The sequence below is a fragment of the Salvelinus alpinus genome, chromosome 2 (assembly GCF_045679555.1).
Source record: "Salvelinus alpinus chromosome 2, SLU_Salpinus.1, whole genome shotgun sequence".
Classification (NCBI taxonomy): Eukaryota; Metazoa; Chordata; class Actinopteri; order Salmoniformes; family Salmonidae; genus Salvelinus; species Salvelinus alpinus.
Genome location: NC_092087.1, coordinates 19,064,001 through 19,083,094, shown reverse-complemented (window position 1 = coordinate 19,083,094; position 19,094 = coordinate 19,064,001). Strand labels below are relative to the sequence as shown.

At 43.5% G+C, this 19,094-nt stretch overlaps 1 protein-coding gene across 10 annotated transcripts in view; it reads right to left on the bottom strand.

Annotated features, from left to right (window-relative positions):
- LOC139555925 (band 4.1-like protein 1) overlaps positions 1-19,094 on the bottom strand; it is a 171,333-nt gene that overhangs the window by 62,890 nt on the left and 89,349 nt on the right. For all 10 annotated transcript variants that reach the window (XR_011671043.1, XM_071369328.1, XM_071369356.1 and 7 more), the window contains exon 4: positions 5,137-5,241. Coding sequence is in view for 9 of the 10 variants with exons in the window: in XM_071369328.1 (XP_071225429.1) it covers positions 5,137-5,241 (105 nt within the window). In the remaining variant the exon portion in view is untranslated. The remainder of the gene's footprint in view (positions 1-5,136; positions 5,242-19,094) is intronic.

Here is a 19,094-nt window from a genome sequence, read left to right as displayed (position 1 = left end):
GCAATTGAACTGATTCCAGAGGCTGATCCAAAACACCGCCGGCTGAGGAGAGGTACTCAGAGTGGCTTTCTAGTCCGACTCAGGAGGTGCGCACCCCACCCACTATTTCCGAGTATATTACTTGCTAATGTTCAGTCTCTGGATAATAAAGTTGACGAGCTCAGGGCGAGTATTTCCTTCCAGAGAGACATCAGGGACTGTAACATACTCTGTTTCACGGAAACATGGCTCTCTCAGGATATACTGTCTGAGTCTGTACAGCCAGTTGGGTTTTCAGTTCATCGCGCAGAAAGGAATAAATATCTCTCCGGGAAGAAGAATGGCGGGGGTGTTTGTTTCATGATTAACTACTCATGGTGTGATTGTGATAACATACAGGAACTTAAGTCCTTTTGTTCACCCGACCTAAAATACCTCACAATCAAATGCCGACCGTATTACCTCCCAAGATAATTCTCTTCGGTTATATTCACAGCCGTGTATATCCCCATCAAGCCTATACCACAACAGCCCTCAAAGAACTTCACTGGATATCCTGAGGCCACATTTATTGTAGCTGGGGATTTTATCAAAGCAAATTTGTTAAAAACGCTACCGAAGTTCTATCAACACATTGACTGTAGTTCTCGCGCTGCTAAAACACTCGACCACTGTTACTCCAACTTCCGGGATGCCTACAAGGCCCTCCCTCGCCCTCCCTTCAGCAATTCTGATCACGACTCCATTTTGCTCCTCCCTTCCTATAGGCAGAAACTCAAACAGGAAGTACCCATGCTAAGGACTATTCAACGCTGGTCTGACCAATTGGAATCCACGCTTCAACATTGTTTTGTTCAAGTGGACTGGGATATGTTATGGGTAGCCTCCGAGAATAACATTGACGAATACACTGATACGGTGACTGAGTGTATAGGAGATGTTGCACCCACTGTGACTATTAAAATCTACCCTAACCAGAAACCGTGGATAGATGGCAGCATTTGCGCAACAGTGAAAGCGTGAACAATCGCATTTAACCATGGCAAGGTGACTGGGAATATGGATATACAGTGATCCCTCGCCACTTCGCGGTTCACTTATCGCGGATTCGCTATTTCGCGGATTTTCATAATGCATTTTTTTTTTTTTTTTGGTGCATTGTGCTCTGCATTCTGATTCGCTAAAAACTCACTCCCGCTTCTTGTATCAAAACATGCTACGAATTGTGCTATCATTTTGTCGTCTCGTGCAGTTATGTGTACGTACATAAAACAGCTTGGCAAATTTACATTAAGTTGGCCAAATTATCTTGTAATTTCGAACATCTCCTAAACCCATAATGTCGACGAAACGGCCTACACGTGAGTCACTGTATTTGTATACATGTAATAGTTGCTAATTGTAAAAAAAAAAAAAAGTTTTCTATTTCGCGGATTTCACTTATCGCGGGTCATTTTCGGAACGTAACCCCCGCGATAAACGAGGGATTACTGTATACGAATACACTGATACGGTGACTGAGTGTATAGGAGATGTTGCACCCACTGTGACTATTAAAATCTACCCTAACCAGAAACTGTGGATAGATGGCAGCATTTGCGCAACAGTGAAAGCGTGAACAATCGCATTTAACCATGGCAAGGTGACTGGGAATATGGCCAAGTACAAACAGTGTAGTTATTCCCTCTATAAGGCAATCAAACAGGCAAAACGTCAGTATCGAGACAAAGTGGAGTCGCAATTCAACAGCTCAGACACGAGATGTATGTGGCAGGGTCTACAGACAATGATGGACTACAAAGGGAAAACCAGCCTCATCGCAGACACCGACGCCTTGCTTCCGAACAAGCTAAACACCTTCTTTGCCCGCTTTGAAGATAACACAGTGCCACCGACACAGCACGCTACCAAGGACTGTGGGCTCTACTTCTCCATGGCTGGCGTGAGTAAGACATTTAAGCGTGTTAACCCTCGAAAGGCTGCCTACCCAGACGGCATTCCTAGACACATCCTCCAACTGGCTGGAGTGTTTACAAACATATTCAATCTCTCTCTATCCCAGTCTGCTGTCCCCACATGCTTCAAGATGTCCACCATTGTTCCTGTACCCAAGACAGAAAGGTAACTGAGCTAAATGACCATTGCCCCGTAGCTCTCACTTCTGTCATCACGAAGTGCTTTGAGAGACTAGTCAAGAATCATATCACCTCTACCTTACCTGACACCCTAGACCCACTTCAATTTGCTTACCGCCCCGTTAGATCCACAGACGATGCAGTCGCCATCGCACTGCCCTATCCCATCTGGACAAGAGGAATAACTATGTAAGAATGCTGTTCATTGACTGTAAATAAGTATAAACTCATCATTAAGCTCAAGGCCCTGGGTCTGAACCCCACCCTGTGCAACTGGGTCCTGGACTTCCTGACGGGCTGCCCCAAGGTGGTGAAGGTAGGAAACAACACCTCCACTTCGCTGATCCTCAACACTGGTGCCCCACAAGGATGCGTTCTCAGCCCCCTCCTGTACTCCCTGTTCACCCATGACTGCGTGGCCATGCACGCTTCCAACTCAATCATCAAGTTTGCAGACGACACTACAGTGTTAGGCCTGATTACCAACAACAACGAGACAGCCTACAGGGAGGTGAAGGCCCTGGGAGTGTGGTGCCAGGAAAATAATCTCTCACCCACCATCAGTACAACAAAAGAGCTGATCGTGGACTTCAGGAAACAGCAGAGGGAGCACCCCCCTATCCACATCGACAAGACCGCAGTGGAGAAGGTGGAAAGCTTCAAGTTCCTCAGCGTACACATCACGGACAAACTGAAATGGTCCACCCACACAGACAGTGTGGTGAAGAAGGCGCAACATTGCCTCTTCAACCTCAGGAGGCTGAAGAAATTTGGCTTGGCACCTAAAACCCTCAACTTTTACAGATGCACAATTGAGAGCATCCTGTCGGGCTGTATCACCGCCTGGTACGGCACCTGCACCGCCCGTAACCTCAGGGCTCTCCAGAGAGTGGTGGGGTCTGCCCAACGCATCACCGGGGGCAAAGTACCTGCCCTCCAGGACACCTACAGCACCCAATGTCACAGGAAGGCCAAAAAGATAATCAAGGACAACAACCACCCGAGCCACTGTCTGTTCACCCCGCTATCATCCAGAAGCCAAGGTCCCTACAGGTGCATCAAAGCTGGGACCAGGAGACTGAAAAACAGCTTCTATCGCAAGGCCATCAGACTTTTAAATAGCCATCACATTAGAGGCTGCTGCCCTATATACATAGACTGGCCACTTTAAAAATGGAACACTAGTCACTTTGATAATGTTTACATATTTTGCGTTACTCATCTCATATATATATATATATATATATATATATATATATATATATATACTCTATTCTATCCTATTCTACTGTATCTTAGTCTGTGCCGCTCTGACATTGCTCGCCCAAATATTTATATATTCTTAATTCCATACCTTTACTTTAGATGTGTGTGTATATTTGTGAAATTGTTAGATATTACTTGTTAGATATTACTGCACTGTTGGAGCTACAAACACAAGCATTTCACTACACCCGCAATAACATCTGCTAAACACGTGTATGTGACAAATACAATTTGATTTGATTTAACCTGGGCTGGCTCCTCTGTTTCAAGATCATCAGAAACAGTCGGTGGAGGGGGCTGTGGAGCAATTATCCTGATGGTGCTTGTGGAAGGGTGGGGAAGATCTGCACGTGGAGCTAGCTGGAGCTCAGCAGGAATCATCGCTGCTGGGCTTGGCAGCTGGCCTCTGTGGTTTGATGCTGCTGCTGCTGCTGCTGCTGCTGCTGCTGCTGCTGCTGCTGCTGCTGCTGCTCATTGCTCTCCTTCTCCTTTTGGCTTTGCTTGGGTACTTTGGCGAAGCCAATTTCCGATATCCATCATGGCAGATTACCTGGTTCAAGCTTGGTAAATAGGCTAAGGCTAATACACAGGAGTTGGAACCGGTTCAGGGAACAGAACCAAAAACCGTAAAAGAACAATGTTTTTCAAGGAACAGAAACAGAAACGAAAGTGATCAAAACTGTTCCGGAACGGAACCGTTATTTTAAAAGCATGGAAACTGGTTAGTAACATTATTTTACGTTCTAGGCCTTTTTTTCTATTCCCACAAAGAAACCAAACAAAGTGCCTATGCAAAGCTCTGACTCTGTCACTGAGAAACTTATTTTCAGCCTGCCAGCTGAAAATCTTTTTCAACGCTAGTTAAGGATACTATAGGCCTAGTAATCACGTTTTATGTTGGATTTATCAACTACAAATAGGTAAGACATGTTTTTAATTCTGGTGCAGCTGTGCACACAAGCTTGTTAGCTAGCTAGCTAAAGCTTGTTAGCTAGCTACCTCAAAAGACATTAAAAGTTCCTTAATAGAAGCCGCTACTCCTAGGTATAATTCTGTGAACTTAATTCAGATAATTCATAATAAGATGTCCAGCACTTCAAGCCTACCTCCTCAACCCTCTCCTCCTCAACAGATTTTGCAACAACCTTGTCACTCAATCATTTGGTCTTTTTTGCTATTTTTATATAGGGACATAAAACTTAAACTGAGGGGGCACAAGTTTCAATTGAGGGGGCTAGGCCCTCTTTTGCCCCCTCGTGGAGCTGGGCCTGCATTACATACCTTGCCTGGGGTTGAGGTGTAAACCCAAAACATGCATCCTCAAAACAACCCTAATACCAGCTAACTGACTGTCATGACCATTCAGTTCTGTCTCAGTGCCAAATATTAGCCAGTGGCGTAATAACTAATACATCCATTCTAGTACAATTACCCTTCCTGGTGTTGTTTGGAGAGTCAACAGACATCAGAGGAGCACTAGTCAGCCTTTCTAATGTAGGCTATGATGATGAAGTGTGCAAATGTTTTCTAAGGAGTTTAGAGTGCCATGTTGTCGCCATCGCCAGTTTAGGGCGCCATGTTTTCTGATGTTTCCTCCTCCTACTATGTCATCTGTCATCATGATTTTTCTGAAGACAGTATTTCATGAGAGGAAGAAGTAAGAAGGGAGGGTGAAAGAGAGCGGGGGAGGAAAGGAGGGAAAAAGTGCAGGAGTGGTAAATTAATGGTCACAGCAGCTCCATGACAAGGCACTGACCTTTTGGCTTTCTGCATCGCTGTACATCAGGCCAAAGTAGTCCTTCTCCAGCAGGTTGAGGTGCTCACACACCATGTCCAGCAGGGCCTGTCCTTTGCAGTGCTTCTGCAGAAACACAAATAAAGTGTTATTTAATCAAGGGTTAGGTGATTTCTGACCATGTGACCTGGCCTCACTGATTAAAGCATTACGGCACCCCTTACAAAAATGTACCACGGTACTACTATGGTACTTTCATTCATACCATGGTACTACTATGGTCATTTCACTTATACCATGGTATAGTCTGAATCATGATGGTACTACAATGGTACTGCCATTATACCTAAATATTACCATCGTACTGCATAATTTATACCATGGTATAAATCTGAATCATGTAAATGTACCATGGTTTTAGCTTTCAAGTATGATGTTACTGCCATGCACCTAAATAATACCATGGTATTGCATCATTCATACCACGGTAGACGTGGATCCTGGAAATACCATGGTTTTAACCGGCATCCTACATTATACCACGGTAACTCACAATTATGATAAATGGTACCAATAATTATTATAAGGTACCATCTTTATTAATTGTCTGTTACCATAGCACAATGGCAGTATAATACATTAAATAAAAACCCCAAGGTCAAAAGAGTTTGGTTGGTATTATATTGATGAATTTATATACCAGTATGGGAAAGTCAGAGGCAGGCTAGTACTGTTGGTCCAAATGTGTCTGTAACATCAAAGAAAAAGGGAAATAGGGGTAATACTTTCTGTATTAATAGTATTGTTTTTTTGCTCATCTTTCGGTTCCCTTTTTTGCCAACCTAAAATGTGGGAGAATGTAAGATATATGGTAGCCTAATCCTTGGTATTTTGTAATCATTTACTGTATTTATAGTCAAGGGGTGTTGCGCTTGTTTCGGCCCACAGAGGGAGCTGCTCGCTCTAGTGGTTGCGTCACGTGCGCTCACTCTCACGCTAACCTGCCTAGTAAATGAGTCAGTTGAATGAGAGAGCGAACTGAAGAGAGAAGCACCAGATAAATGTAATATTTTAAACATTATCATCACGGTGAGCAATTATAAAGCGTAGGATGTGAAACACCCAGTTAAGCGGAGTGTAGTGATATAATATATATATTTTTTAATGATGTTTGGATAGTTTAATTATTTTATAAAAGTCTGTTAGCATAGAAGCTAACGTCGGCTAAAGTTAGCGCCAGTCAAGTTAGCTTGTCGTAATCATGTCAACAGGACAAACGAACGTTCACACAGATTGCAAAGAAAGGGAAACATTGCAACTTGCTGTTTTTAGGGATATGATGAGAATTACATGATGAAAATGTATCTATGAGATAAGATTATAATTAATTCCTTTTTACAAATAGTTGTTTAGTATGTTGGCTATTTAGAATTGTATAAGCGTAGCCAAGTCAGTGGAATGAGAGAGAGACAACTGAAAACTATTGAAGAGAGAAGCACCAGATAAACTATTTTAAATCTTTACAGTTTTAGACTCCCTTCATTCTTCTCACCATACCCTATCCAGGTCCCAATGTTTAAGAGGATATACTATGCTACTTGACCATGTGTGTTGTGGTTTTTCACTATGAGCTAAAGGCGTTTAAAGGGTACTAGGCCTACGCCTTGCCATTGCAGAGGGAGTAGTCAATGTTGCATTATGTGAGTACCATAAATTACTTTGTTTTTTGTCACTTTACCTGAAAAATGGTGAGACACAGACAATCATAATACATTGTAAACAACTACCATGCATTCATGTTTCACTACATGCTGCTAGTACAAAACCATGGTATTTTTTCATTGTATTACCATGATTCATTTTTGTACCATGGTAGCTAGTACAATTTTTTTTAAATAGGGCTTTTTGGTCACTGCCTTGGCAGGAAAATACCATGGTACTGGTGCAAATACCATGGTATTTTCCTGCCGTGGTAGTACAATGAAAAAACTACCATGGTACTATCATGTTTTTTTGGTCAGTCCATGGCAGGAAAGTACCATGGTATTTTCCTGCTATGGTAGTGACCAAAAAAACATGATAATACCATGGTATTTTTTTCATTGTACCACCATGGTACATTTTTGCAATGGACTGCATGGTTTTGTTGACATGCACACATTTTTATTACTGGAATTTGGTTTATTGGAGTGTCATGTAACTTCAAATGTATCAACACAACAGAATGTGTCTCTCCCCAACATCAACCCCAACCAGATAGGGAAGCCATCTTGACACCAGCTGCTATCTATTGTTGTCTACAGACTATAACAGCTCTTCCCTTGAGTGCTGTGTTAGTCAGAATTCATCAAATACTTGACTTGGAAAATGAAAACAGAATTTTAGAGGAAGATTGCTTTCTGCATGATACGTGGTCCGAACAAACAGTGGATTATCGAATGTCACTCATATAACTGTATCCAAATTGTTTACTTTCTGATCACATTCCTGGGCTGGGAAGGAAAGACAGAATAAGTGTGAAGTTACTCAAATGTCCGAAGAAATTCTAGCCAAGAGAGTTGACTCATGGGGCGGCACCTTCGCAAATCATTCTAGCGATGATATACCTTCATGTAACTTGAACAAAAATGGGGAAAAACGATTGTGTGTAATTTCAAATACACATTCGTGCATAACAAACCATCACTCTGAAACCAGCATAGTAGCATGGTACCCTGGTCTGTAGATCCCAGAGTTCAGACTATGGGTGCTGCTGCACACACACACAGATACACACACGCTTTTCCCTTGGGGTCATAGCCAGCGAGCTGTGTGTGTGAACTGTGTGTGCTGCTCTCCGGGGAGCAAGCTTCTGTGCGGCTCATTGCTTGCTTTCCCTAGAGCCTGGTATCCGTGGTGGCAGGCAGACAGAGCAAGTCGTTGCCGGGGAAACAGATGCAGATGTATGCTCCCTCCCTCTCTTTTTTGTTCCTTTATATCTCAAGGCCAGAGCTGAGGGGAGTGTCTCCTTTGGCTCATTATGGTTGAAGAGATGGTGTGGTAAGACTGGAAGCACTTATGAACTCTTACTGACACTCAACACACTCCCCATGGTTGTGGAGAGAAGACATGGATGTGGTTGTGGGGTCTGTATGGAGTGGACTGTATGGCTTTAGCATGAGCTATTAAAAGCCCAGTGCAAGCCCAGTGCGTTTTATATATATATTTCCACTATGAGGTTGGAATAATACTGTAAAATTGTGAAAATAATGATAATGCCATTTTAGTGTAACCTGTTTGAAAAGAACGCCCTGAAATTTCATCACCAAGAGGTAAATTTGTTAATAGACCAATAAGAAATAGAGCTCTAAACCTCTCTGCCAACAGTTCGTTTTTGGATTTACCCTTCCCACTCAGACCACTCCCAGACAGTCCTAGCAAAATTCTTGCTTGAGAAATTGGTCTTTGCGAAGTAGCAGTTAAAAAAAAAAAAAGGGCCATTTTAATTTAAAACAATCCCAGTAAGGTACTTAATTGTTACCCAGAAATTATTTGATATTGAGATTTTTAAAAATGGCTGCATTGGACCTTTTTTAAAGATACAGTATGTATGGGCATGTTTAGGATCTTAATATGCAGTGACTAAGGCATTGAGGCGTTTCTCCATGGACACTCCCTTAAACACAAGTAACACACTTAAACCATTGCAAAGTGTACAAACCAACTCATTGTCAGAGTCACAGAGCATTTAAAAAAAATATGTCTCCCAAAATAGCTCCATTCTACACAATAACAGAGTGCAGCTCATCCATGCATGACCTGGTAGAGTATACACCAGGGAACTGAAGGAAGGGGTGAGGGAAGTGTGGGAGTGCGTAGCCCCGTCTCCCCTCTCTCCACTGTGGCACCTTGGGAGCCAGAGCCAGCAGCCATGGCAAGACAGGCTAATTAACCCTTGGATGGGGCACCTCCTCCAGTGAGAATTGTCACAAAGGGGTGCCTGCCTTCCCTCACTAACACTATTATTATCAACTCCTGGAGCATGGAGGAGGTTTGATATGGCAGGCCTGACGTTCCAATACACCAATTAAACACAGGAAGGGGGTTGGTGGGAGGCCAGGAGTGAGGTGAGGATAAACGTTATACTGCAGCAGCAAGTTATTTAAACAGGGATGAGTAAAAAGAGAGGGTTGATTTGTACATCATTTTGTAGCAATGAATGGAAGTACAAAAGGAAGCAAATGATACTTCATTGCATAAAGGCTTTGAGAATCATAATGTGGAGTTTTATTTCCAGTGCTGAGAACAGCTTGAGTTGCTTGAGAGTATTTGAAAGACAATTTTTTGCAACGTTTTCTTTTGAAAAAGGTTGATAAAAGCAAGGGAAATGTTCTAGAGATTCTTATATCAGAAACACACTCACATACCGAAGTATCCTAAGGGTAGCTCACAATATTCTAATTTCTACTTGACTGCACCTGGGTCGCAAAATTGAATGAGTAAAGATTTCCCATTGTTCTGGGTTTTGTTGACGGATTTTATTGGGCAGAAGAGGGATGTCATTTGACCCTCAAATTGTACAATATTTCTGCTCTGTTATGTTGCATATCTATGAGGTTTTCAGCCAAGCCTTTCCTTTTGATAACATATACTGAACAAAAATATAAATGCAACATGTGAAGTGTTGGCCCCATATTTCATGAGCTGAAATAAAATATCCCAGAAATGTTCCATATGCACAAAAAGCTTATTTTTCTAAAATGTTGTGCACAAATTTGTTTACATCCCTGTAAGTGAGCATTTCTCCATTGCCAAGATAATCCATCCACCTGACAGGTATGGTATATCAAGAAGCTGATTAAACAGCATGGTTATTACACAGTTGCACCTTGTGCTGGGGACAATAAAAGGCCATTCTGAAATGTGCAGTTTTTTCACACAACACAATACCACAGATGTTTCAAGTTTTGAGGGAGTGCGCAATTGGCATGCTGACTGCAGGAATGTCCAAAAGAGCTGTTGCCAGAGAAGTGAATGTTCATTTCTCAACCATAAGCTGCCTCAAATGTAGTTTTAGAGAATTAGGCAGTACATCCAACCGGCCTCACAAGTGCAGACCACGTGTAACCAGATCCGGCTTCACCTGCGGGATCATCTTGGGGGCGGGGGGCTGGTGCTGAGGACTATTTATGCCTGTAATAACGTGCCTTTTGTTGGGAAAAAATGCCTTCTTTGCTTGCTCTTTCCCAACAATGCAGTCTTCAATATCAGTAGTACTAGTTGATTATAAACAGCTAGATGGTGCCGACAGAGATGGTTGCCTCGCTTCAGGTTATTCGTTTTTTTAATGTATTATTTCTGACATTGTTAGCCTAGAAAATCTCAAGTGTTATTACATACTAGGGGTCGACCGATTAATCGGAATGGCTGATTAATCGGGGCGATTTCAAGTTTTCATAACAATCGGAAATATGTATTTTTGGGCGCCGATTTGCCTATTTTTTTTATATTTTTTTTTACACCTTTATTTAATCTTTATTTAACTAGGCAAGTCAGTTAAGAACACATTCTTATTTTCAATGACGGCCTAGGAACATTCTGCCTCGTTGAGGGGCAGAACGACAGATTTTTAACCTTGTCAGCTCGGGGGATCCAATCTTGCAACCTTACAGTTAACTAGTCCAATGCTCTAACACTGATTACATTGCACTCCACGAGGAGCCTGCCTGTGCCGCGAATGCAGTAAGCTAAGGTAAATTGCTAGCTAGCATTAAACTTATCTTATAAAAAACAATCAATCAATGACTGTCATTGCTCCAATATGTAGTTAACCATAAACATCAATGCCTTTCTTAAAATCAATACACAATTTTGAAAAATATTTTTAAACCTGCATATTTAGCTAAAAGAAATCCAGGTTAGCAGGCAATATTAACCAGGTGAAATTGTGTCATTTCTCTTGCGTTCATTGCACGCAGAGTCAGGGTATATGCAACAGTTTGGGCCGCCTGGCTCGTTGCGAACTAATTTGCCAGAATTTTACGTAATTATGACATAACATTGAAGGTTGTGCAATGTAAAAGGAATATTTAGACTCATGGATGCCACCCGTTAGATAAAATACGGAAAGGAATAAACGTTTTGTTTTCGAGGTGATAGTTTCCGGATTAGTCAAAGGTATATGGTTTAGAGAGGAATAGTCGACGCGTTATAATTCCTGTAATAACTTGCGGCTGAACTTGACAGGGGTTCCTTCATTATTTTACCGTTCATGTCTTCCATAGAGAATGTCTTGATCTACTTCAAATAAGGTCTGTGTTTCGTGCAGGCTTAAACCGCCTCAACGTTTTGATACCCGTGTAAATCTCACTAGGATAAGGTAATGTTTGCCATCATATTATTACTATTTTTATTCAAACAGTTGAGAGTATTTGTCTCCTAAGCAGACTCTTCAGTATCATTGTCACTTCAGAGCTGTGTGTGTGTGTGTGTATTTATGTATTATATTAAGTTAAAATAAAAGTGTTCATTGTTCATTCAGTATTGTTGCAGTTGTCATTATTACAAAAATGTGTGTGTGTGTGTATGATATATGTCACGCCCTGGCCTTAGTTATCTTTGTTTTTCTTTATTATTTTAGTTAGGTCAGGGTGTGACATGGGGGATGTGTGTGTGTTTTTGTCTCGTCTAGGGTGTTTGTATTGTCTAGGGGGTGTTTGTAGAGTTCATGGGGTTGTGTTCAGTGTAGGTGTTTATGTAAGTCTATGGTTGCCTAGATTGGTTCTCAATTAGAGACAGCTGTCTATCGTTGTCTCTGATTGGGAGCCATATTTAGGCAGCCATAGTCATTAGGTAGGTTGTGGGTAATTGTCTATGTGTAAGTTGTCAGTGTCTGCACTTTTGTTTATCATAGCTTCACGTTCGTCGTTTTGTTAGTTTGTAAAAGTGTTTGTTTCGTCTTCATTAAAAAGAGAAGAATGTATTTATATCACGCTGCGCCTTGGTCCTCTCTTTCACAATACGACGATCGTGACAATATATATATAAAACTTTCTTTTTTTAATTTTTATAAATCGGAAGATTAATCGGTATCTGCTTTTTTTGTCGTCCAATAATCGGTATCGGTATCGGCGTTGAAAAATCATAATCGGTCGACCTCTATTACATACAACTGGGAAGAACTATTGGATATAAAAGCGATGTCAACGTACCATCATTACGAACAGGAATACATCTTTCCCGAAGTGGATCCTTTGTTCGGACCTCCACCCTGGACATTGGATCTAATCCCAGCGTCCGACCCAAAACAACGCGGTCGCCGCAGGAGAGGCAGATGGAGCGGCCTACTGGTCAAACTCAGAATGCGAGCACACCATCCACCGCTTCCGAGCATATTTCTCGCCAATGTACAAGCTCTAGATAACAAGGTGGACGAAATTAGGGCACTAGTTGCCTTCACGGAAACATGGCTCACTCCGGATATGTTGTCAGAGTCCGTACAGCCACCCGGTTTCTTCACGCATCGCGCCGACAGAAACAAACATTTCTCTGGTAAGAAGAAGGGTGTGGTTGTTTGCCTTTATGATTAACGACTCATGGTGTAATCTCAACAACATACAAGAACTCAAGTAATTTTGTTCACCCGACCTAGAATTCCTTACAATAAAATGCCGACCGCATTATCTTCCAAGCAAATCCCCCCCCCCCACTGGACTCTATGTAACCTGGAAACCATACATCCTGAGGCTGCATTTATTGTAGCTGGTGATTTGATCAAAAATAACCTAAGAATCATACTTCCTAAATTCTATCAGCATATCGAATGCGTGAGCCCTGCCTTCAGCAAATCTGACCATGATCCCATTTTTTGTTGCTCCCAGCCTTAGACAGAAACTAAAACAGGAAACGCCCGTGCTCAGGTCAATACAATGCTGGTCTGATCAATCGGATTCCACGCTTCAAGATTGCTTCGATTACGTGAACTGGGATATGTTCTGGATAGCCTCAGACAATAACATTGACGTATACGCTGACTCGGTGAGCAAGTTTATTAGCAAGTGCATCGGAGATGTCGTTCCCTATGTGACCATTAACACTTTCCCTAACCAGAAACCGTGGATTGATGGCAGCATTCGCGCGAACTGAACTAAATGACTATCACCCCATTGCACTCACTTCTGTCATCATGAAGTGCCTTCAGAGACTAGTCAAGGACCATATCACCTCCACCCTACCTTACACCCTAGACCCACACCAATTTGCTTACCGCCTCAATAGGTCCACTGACGATGCAATTGCCATCACACTGTACACTGCCCTATCCCATCTGGACAAGAGGAATACCTACAGTATGTAAGAAAGCTGTTCATTGACTACAGCTCAGCATTTAACACCATAGTGCACTCCAAACTCGTCATTAAGCTTGAGACCCTGGGTCTCGACCCTGCCCTGTGCAACTGGGTCCTGGACTTTGAACAACATCTCCACCCGCTGATCCTCAACACTGGGGCCCCACAAGGGTGCGTTCTCAGCCCTCTCCTGTACTCCCTGTTCATCCATGACTGCGTGGCCATGCACGCTTCCAACTCAATCATCAAGTTTGCAGATGACACTACAGTGGTAGGCCTGATTACCAACAACGACGAGATAGTCTACAGGGAGGAGGTGAGGGCCCTCGGAGTATGGTGTCAGGAAAATAACCTCTCACTCAACATCAACAAAACAAAGGAGATGATCGTGGACTTCAGGAAACAGCAGATGGAGCACTCCCCCATCCAGATCGATGGGACAGTAGTGGAGTAGGTAGAAAGTTTTAAGTTCCATGTCGTACAAATCACAGACAAACTAAAATGGTCCACCCACACAGACAGCGTGGTGATGTTTATTTCACCTTTATTTAGCCAGGTAGGCAAGTTGAGAACAAGTTCTAATTTACAACTGCGACCTGGCCAAGATAAAGCAAAGCAGTGTGACAAAAACAACACAGAGGTACACATAAAAAAACATACAGTCAATAACACAAAAGAAAAGAAAAATAGAAAAATCTATGTACAGTGTGTGCAAATGTAGAAGAGTAGGGAGGTAGGCAATAAATAGACCACAGAGGTGAACATAATTACAATTTAGCATTAATACTGGAGTGATAGATGTGCAGATGGTGATGTGCAAGTAGAGATACATTTACATTACATTTAAGTCATTTAGCAGACGCTCTTATCCAGAGCGACTTACAAGTTGGTGCATTCACCTTATGATGTCCAGTGGAACAACCACTATACAATAGTGCATCTAACTCTAAGGGGGGGGGGGTTAGAAGGATTACTTTATCCTATCCTAGGTATTCCTTAAAGAGGTGGTGTTTCAGGTGTCTCCGGAAGGTGGTGATTGATTGTCCCAAAACTTTTTGAAATCAGTGCTACAGGAAGCTGTAGCTTTCTGTTTGAAAAAGCTATCCTTGGCTTTCCTAACTGACTGAGTATATTGGTTCCTAACTTCCCTGAAAAGTTGCATATCACGGGGGCTATTCGATGCTAATGCAGAATGCCAGAGGATGTTTTTGTGCTGGTCAAGGGCAGTCAAGTCTGGGGTGATCCAAGGGCTGTATCTGTTATAGTTATACATTTTTTTAATGGGGCAGATACTGGGGTACAAAAGAGCAAAGAGGATAAATAATAATATGGGGATGAGGTAGTTGGGTGTGCTATTTTAAGATTGGCTGTGTACAGGTACAGTGATCGGTAAGCTGCTCTGACAGCTAATACTTAAAGTTAGAGAGGGAGATATGTCTCCAGCTTCAGTGATTTTTCCAATTCATTCCAGTCATTGGCAGCAGAGAACTGGAAGTAAAGGCTGCCAAAGGAAGTGTTGGCTTTGGGGATGACCAGTGCAATATACCTGCATGAGCACGTGCTATGGGTGGGTGTTGCTATGGTGACCAGTGAGCTGAGATAAGGCAGGGCTTTACCTAGCAAAGACTTATAGATGACCTGGAGCCAGTGGGTTTGGCGAAGAAGGGCCAGCCAACAAGAGCATTGCAGTGGTGGGTAGTATATGGGGCTTTGGTGACCAAACGAATGGCACTGTGATAGACTACATCCAGTATGCTGAGTAGATTGTTGCAGGCTATTTTGTAAATTACATCGCCGAAGTCAAGGATCTGTAGGATAGTCAGTTTTACTAAGGTATGTTTGGCAGCATGAGTGAAGGAGGCTTTACTGCGAAATAGGAAGCCAATTCTAGATTTAATTTTGTATTGGAGATGCTTAATGTGAGTCTGGAAGGAGAGTTTACAGTCTAACCAGACACCAAAGTATTTGTAGTTCTCCACATATTCTACGTCAGGACCGTCCAGAGTAGTGATGCTAGTCGGGCGGGATGGTGCGGGCAGCAATCAGTTGAAGAGCATGCATTTAGTTTTACTAGCATTTAAAACCAGTTGGAGGCCACGGAAGGAGTGTCGTATGGCATTGAAGCTCGTTTGGACGTTTGTTAGCACAGTGTCCAAAGAAGGGCCAGGTGTATACAGAATGGTGTCGTCTGCGTAGAGGTGGATCAGAGAATCACCAGCAGTAAGAGCGACATCATTGATATATACAGAGAAAAGTGTCGGCCCTAGAATTGAACCCTGTGGCACCCCCATAGAGACTACCAGAGGTCCGGACAACAGGCCCTCCGATTTGACACACTGAACTCTTTCTGAGAAGTAGTTGGTGAACCAGGCAAGGCAGTCATTTGAGAAGCCAAGGCTATTGAGTCTGCCGATAAGAATGCGGTGATTGACAGAGTCGAAAGCCTTGGCCAGGTCGATGAAGATGGCTGCACAGTACTGTCTTTTATCGATGGCAGTTATAATATCGTTTAGGACCTTGAGCATGGCTGAGTTGCACCCATGACCAGCTCGGAAACCAGATTGCATAGTGGAGAAGGTACGGAGCGATTCGAAATGGTTGGTGATCTGTTTATTAACTTGGCTTTCCAAGATTTGAGAAAGGTAGGGCAGGATGGATATAGGTCTGTAATAGTTTGGGTCTAGAGTGTCTCCCCCTTCGAAGAGGGGATGACCGCGGCAGCTTTCCAATCTTTGGGGATCTCAGACGATACGAAAGAGAGGTTGAACAGACTGGTAATAGGGGTTGCAACAACTTTGGCGGATAATTTTAGAAAGAGTGGGTCCAGAATGTCTAGCCCAGCTGATTTGTAGGAATCCATATTTTGCAGCTCTTTCAGAACATCAGCTGTCTGGATTTGGGTGAAGGAGAAGTGGGGGGGGGGGGGGTGTTGGGCAAGTTGCTGCAGGGGTGCTGAGGTGTTGGCTGGGGTAGGGGTAGCCAGGTGGAAAGCATGGCCAGCTGTGGAAAAATGCTGATTGAAATGATTGATTATCGTACATTTGTCGGTGGTGACAGTGTTTCCTAGCCTCAGTGCAGTGGGTAGCTGGGAGGAGGTGCTCTTATTCTTCATGGACTTTACAGTGTCCCAAAACTTTTTGAAATCAGTGCTACAGGAAGCTGTAGCTTTCTGTTTGAAAAAGCTATCCTTGGCTTTCCTAACTGACTGAGTATATTGGTTCCTAACTTCCCTGAAAAGTTGCATATCACGGGGGCTATTCGATGCTAATGCAGAATGCCAGAGGATGTTTTTGTGCTGGTCAAGGGCAGTCAAGTCTGGGGTGATCCAAGGGCTGTATCTGTTATAGTTATACATTTTTTTAATGGGGCATGCTTATTTAAGATGGAGAGGAAAGCACTTTTGAAGAGCAACCAGGCATCCTCTACTGACGGGATGTCAATATCTTTCCAGGATACCCGGGCCAGGTCGATTAGAAAGGCCTGCTCGCTGAAGTGTTTTAGTGAGCGTTTGACAGTGATGAGGGGTGTTCGTTTGACCGCGGACCCATTACGCACCCAGGCAATGAGGCAGTGCTCGCTGAGATCCTGGTTGAAGATAGCAGAGGTGTATTTAGAGGGCAAGTTGGTCAGGATGATATCATAGAGGGTGCCAAAGGTTACGGATTTAGGGTTGTACCTGGTGGGTTCCTTGATAATTTGTGTGAAATTGAGGGCATCTATCTTAGATTGTAGGACGGCCGGGGTGTAAGCATGTCCCAGTTTAGGTCACCTAACAGTACGAACTCTGAAGATAGATGGGGGGCGATCAATTCACATATGGTGTCCAGGGCACAGCTTGGAGCTGAAGGGGGTCTATAACAAGCGGCAACGGTGAGAGACTTGTTTCTGGAAAGGTGGATTTTTAAAAGTAGAAGCTCGAATTGTTTTGGCACAGACCTGGATAGTATGACAGAACTCTGCAGGCTATCTCTGCAGTAGATTGCATGTGAGTGATCATAGGGTCCAGTGAGTAGCTAGGTGAGCTGGAGGCACAACGTTTCAGACAGCTAGCAGGGCGGGGTGGGGCTAGCAGATGGGCCTCAGGGGAACATCGCAACGGGAGAACCTATTGAAACCCCCTCGGACGGTTACGTCAGCAGACCAGTCGTGATGGATCGGCGGGGCTCCGTGTTGGCAGGCAAAGGATCCAGGCCAATTGGCAAAAGAGGTAGGCCCAGGAATTATCTGATGGATCTCTTCGGCTATCCGGGAGATGGGCCTAGCTCGAGGCTAGCTCCAGGCTAACTGGTGCTTTCTTCGGGGCAGAGATGTTAGACAGGAGTAGCCACTCGGATAGCAGCTAGCTAGCTGCGATGATCCGGGGTAAAGGTTCAGAGCTTGCGGTAGGAATCCGGGGATGTGGTAGAGAAAAGCAGCCCGATATGCTCTGGGTTGATATCGCGCTGTGCAGGCTGGCAGGAGTTGACCGGGCTGAGGCTGGCAGATGTCCGAGTTAACGGTGATGACCGCTAGCAGTGGCTAACTGACCACTAGCTAGTAGCTAGTTAGCTGTCTAGTTACTGAAGGGGGTTCCGGTTCTAAAGTATAAAAAAATAGCAGATCCATACCACATTGGGTGAGGCGGGTTGCAGGATAGTATGTTCAGTCCGTAGATAGAAATTGAGATTAAAAATATAAAACAATATATACGAATAAAAACAATATATACAAGGGACGGGACAAGACAATCAAAACAGACATCCCACTGCTACGCCATCTTGGAAGACAGCGCCTCATTCAACCTCAGGAGGCTGAAGAAATTTGGCTTGTCATCTAAAACACTCACAAACTTTTACAGATGCACAATCGAGAGCATCCTGTCGGACTGTATCACCGCCTGGTACGGCAACTGCACCGCCCTCAACTGCAAGGCTCTCCAGAGGGTGGTGAGGTCTGCACAACCCATCACCGGGGGCAAACTACCTGCCCTCCAGGACGCCTGCAGCACCCGACGTCACAGGAAGGCCAAAAAGATCATCAAGGACAACAACCACCCGAGCTGCCGCCTGTTCACCTCGCTATCATCCAGAAGGCGAGGTCAGTACAGGTGCATCAAAGCTGGGACTGAGAGACTGAAAAACAGCTTCTATCTCAAGGCCATCAGCTTGTTAAACAGTCACATCAGAATTGTTTTTTAATTAGGTCTGAAATAAAATGAACACATTTTTATATTTGAGTGTAATTCTCCTTTAATTGCCATCTAGCGAGTGAGGAATGTGCTGTCTAACGTGCCGGTCTAGCGATGGCTCTGTACTGCTGCTGCTCATTTCATGGCAAAGTTTGCATACAGCAAATAATAGATACAAATTATATATTTACTCATGATATTCTTCTGCCAGGTAAGCCTACTTTGCAGTTAACGTTTAATTGAGAAGGTTTTGGGGAAAGTACTTCTGTCAACCCACAAAATGGTTATCACATCAACTGGCTACACACGGAGTGCTAGACAGACGCACGCACCACACAGACAAGGTACCAAGCTTGGTGACGAGCTTGGAGGGGACTATGGTGAACAGCTTCTCACATAGGTATTTGTCTTATCTAGGTGTGTGAGGGCAGCGTGGAGTGCAATTGATGATGTGTCTGGGGTGATGTGTGTCATAACCAGCCTTT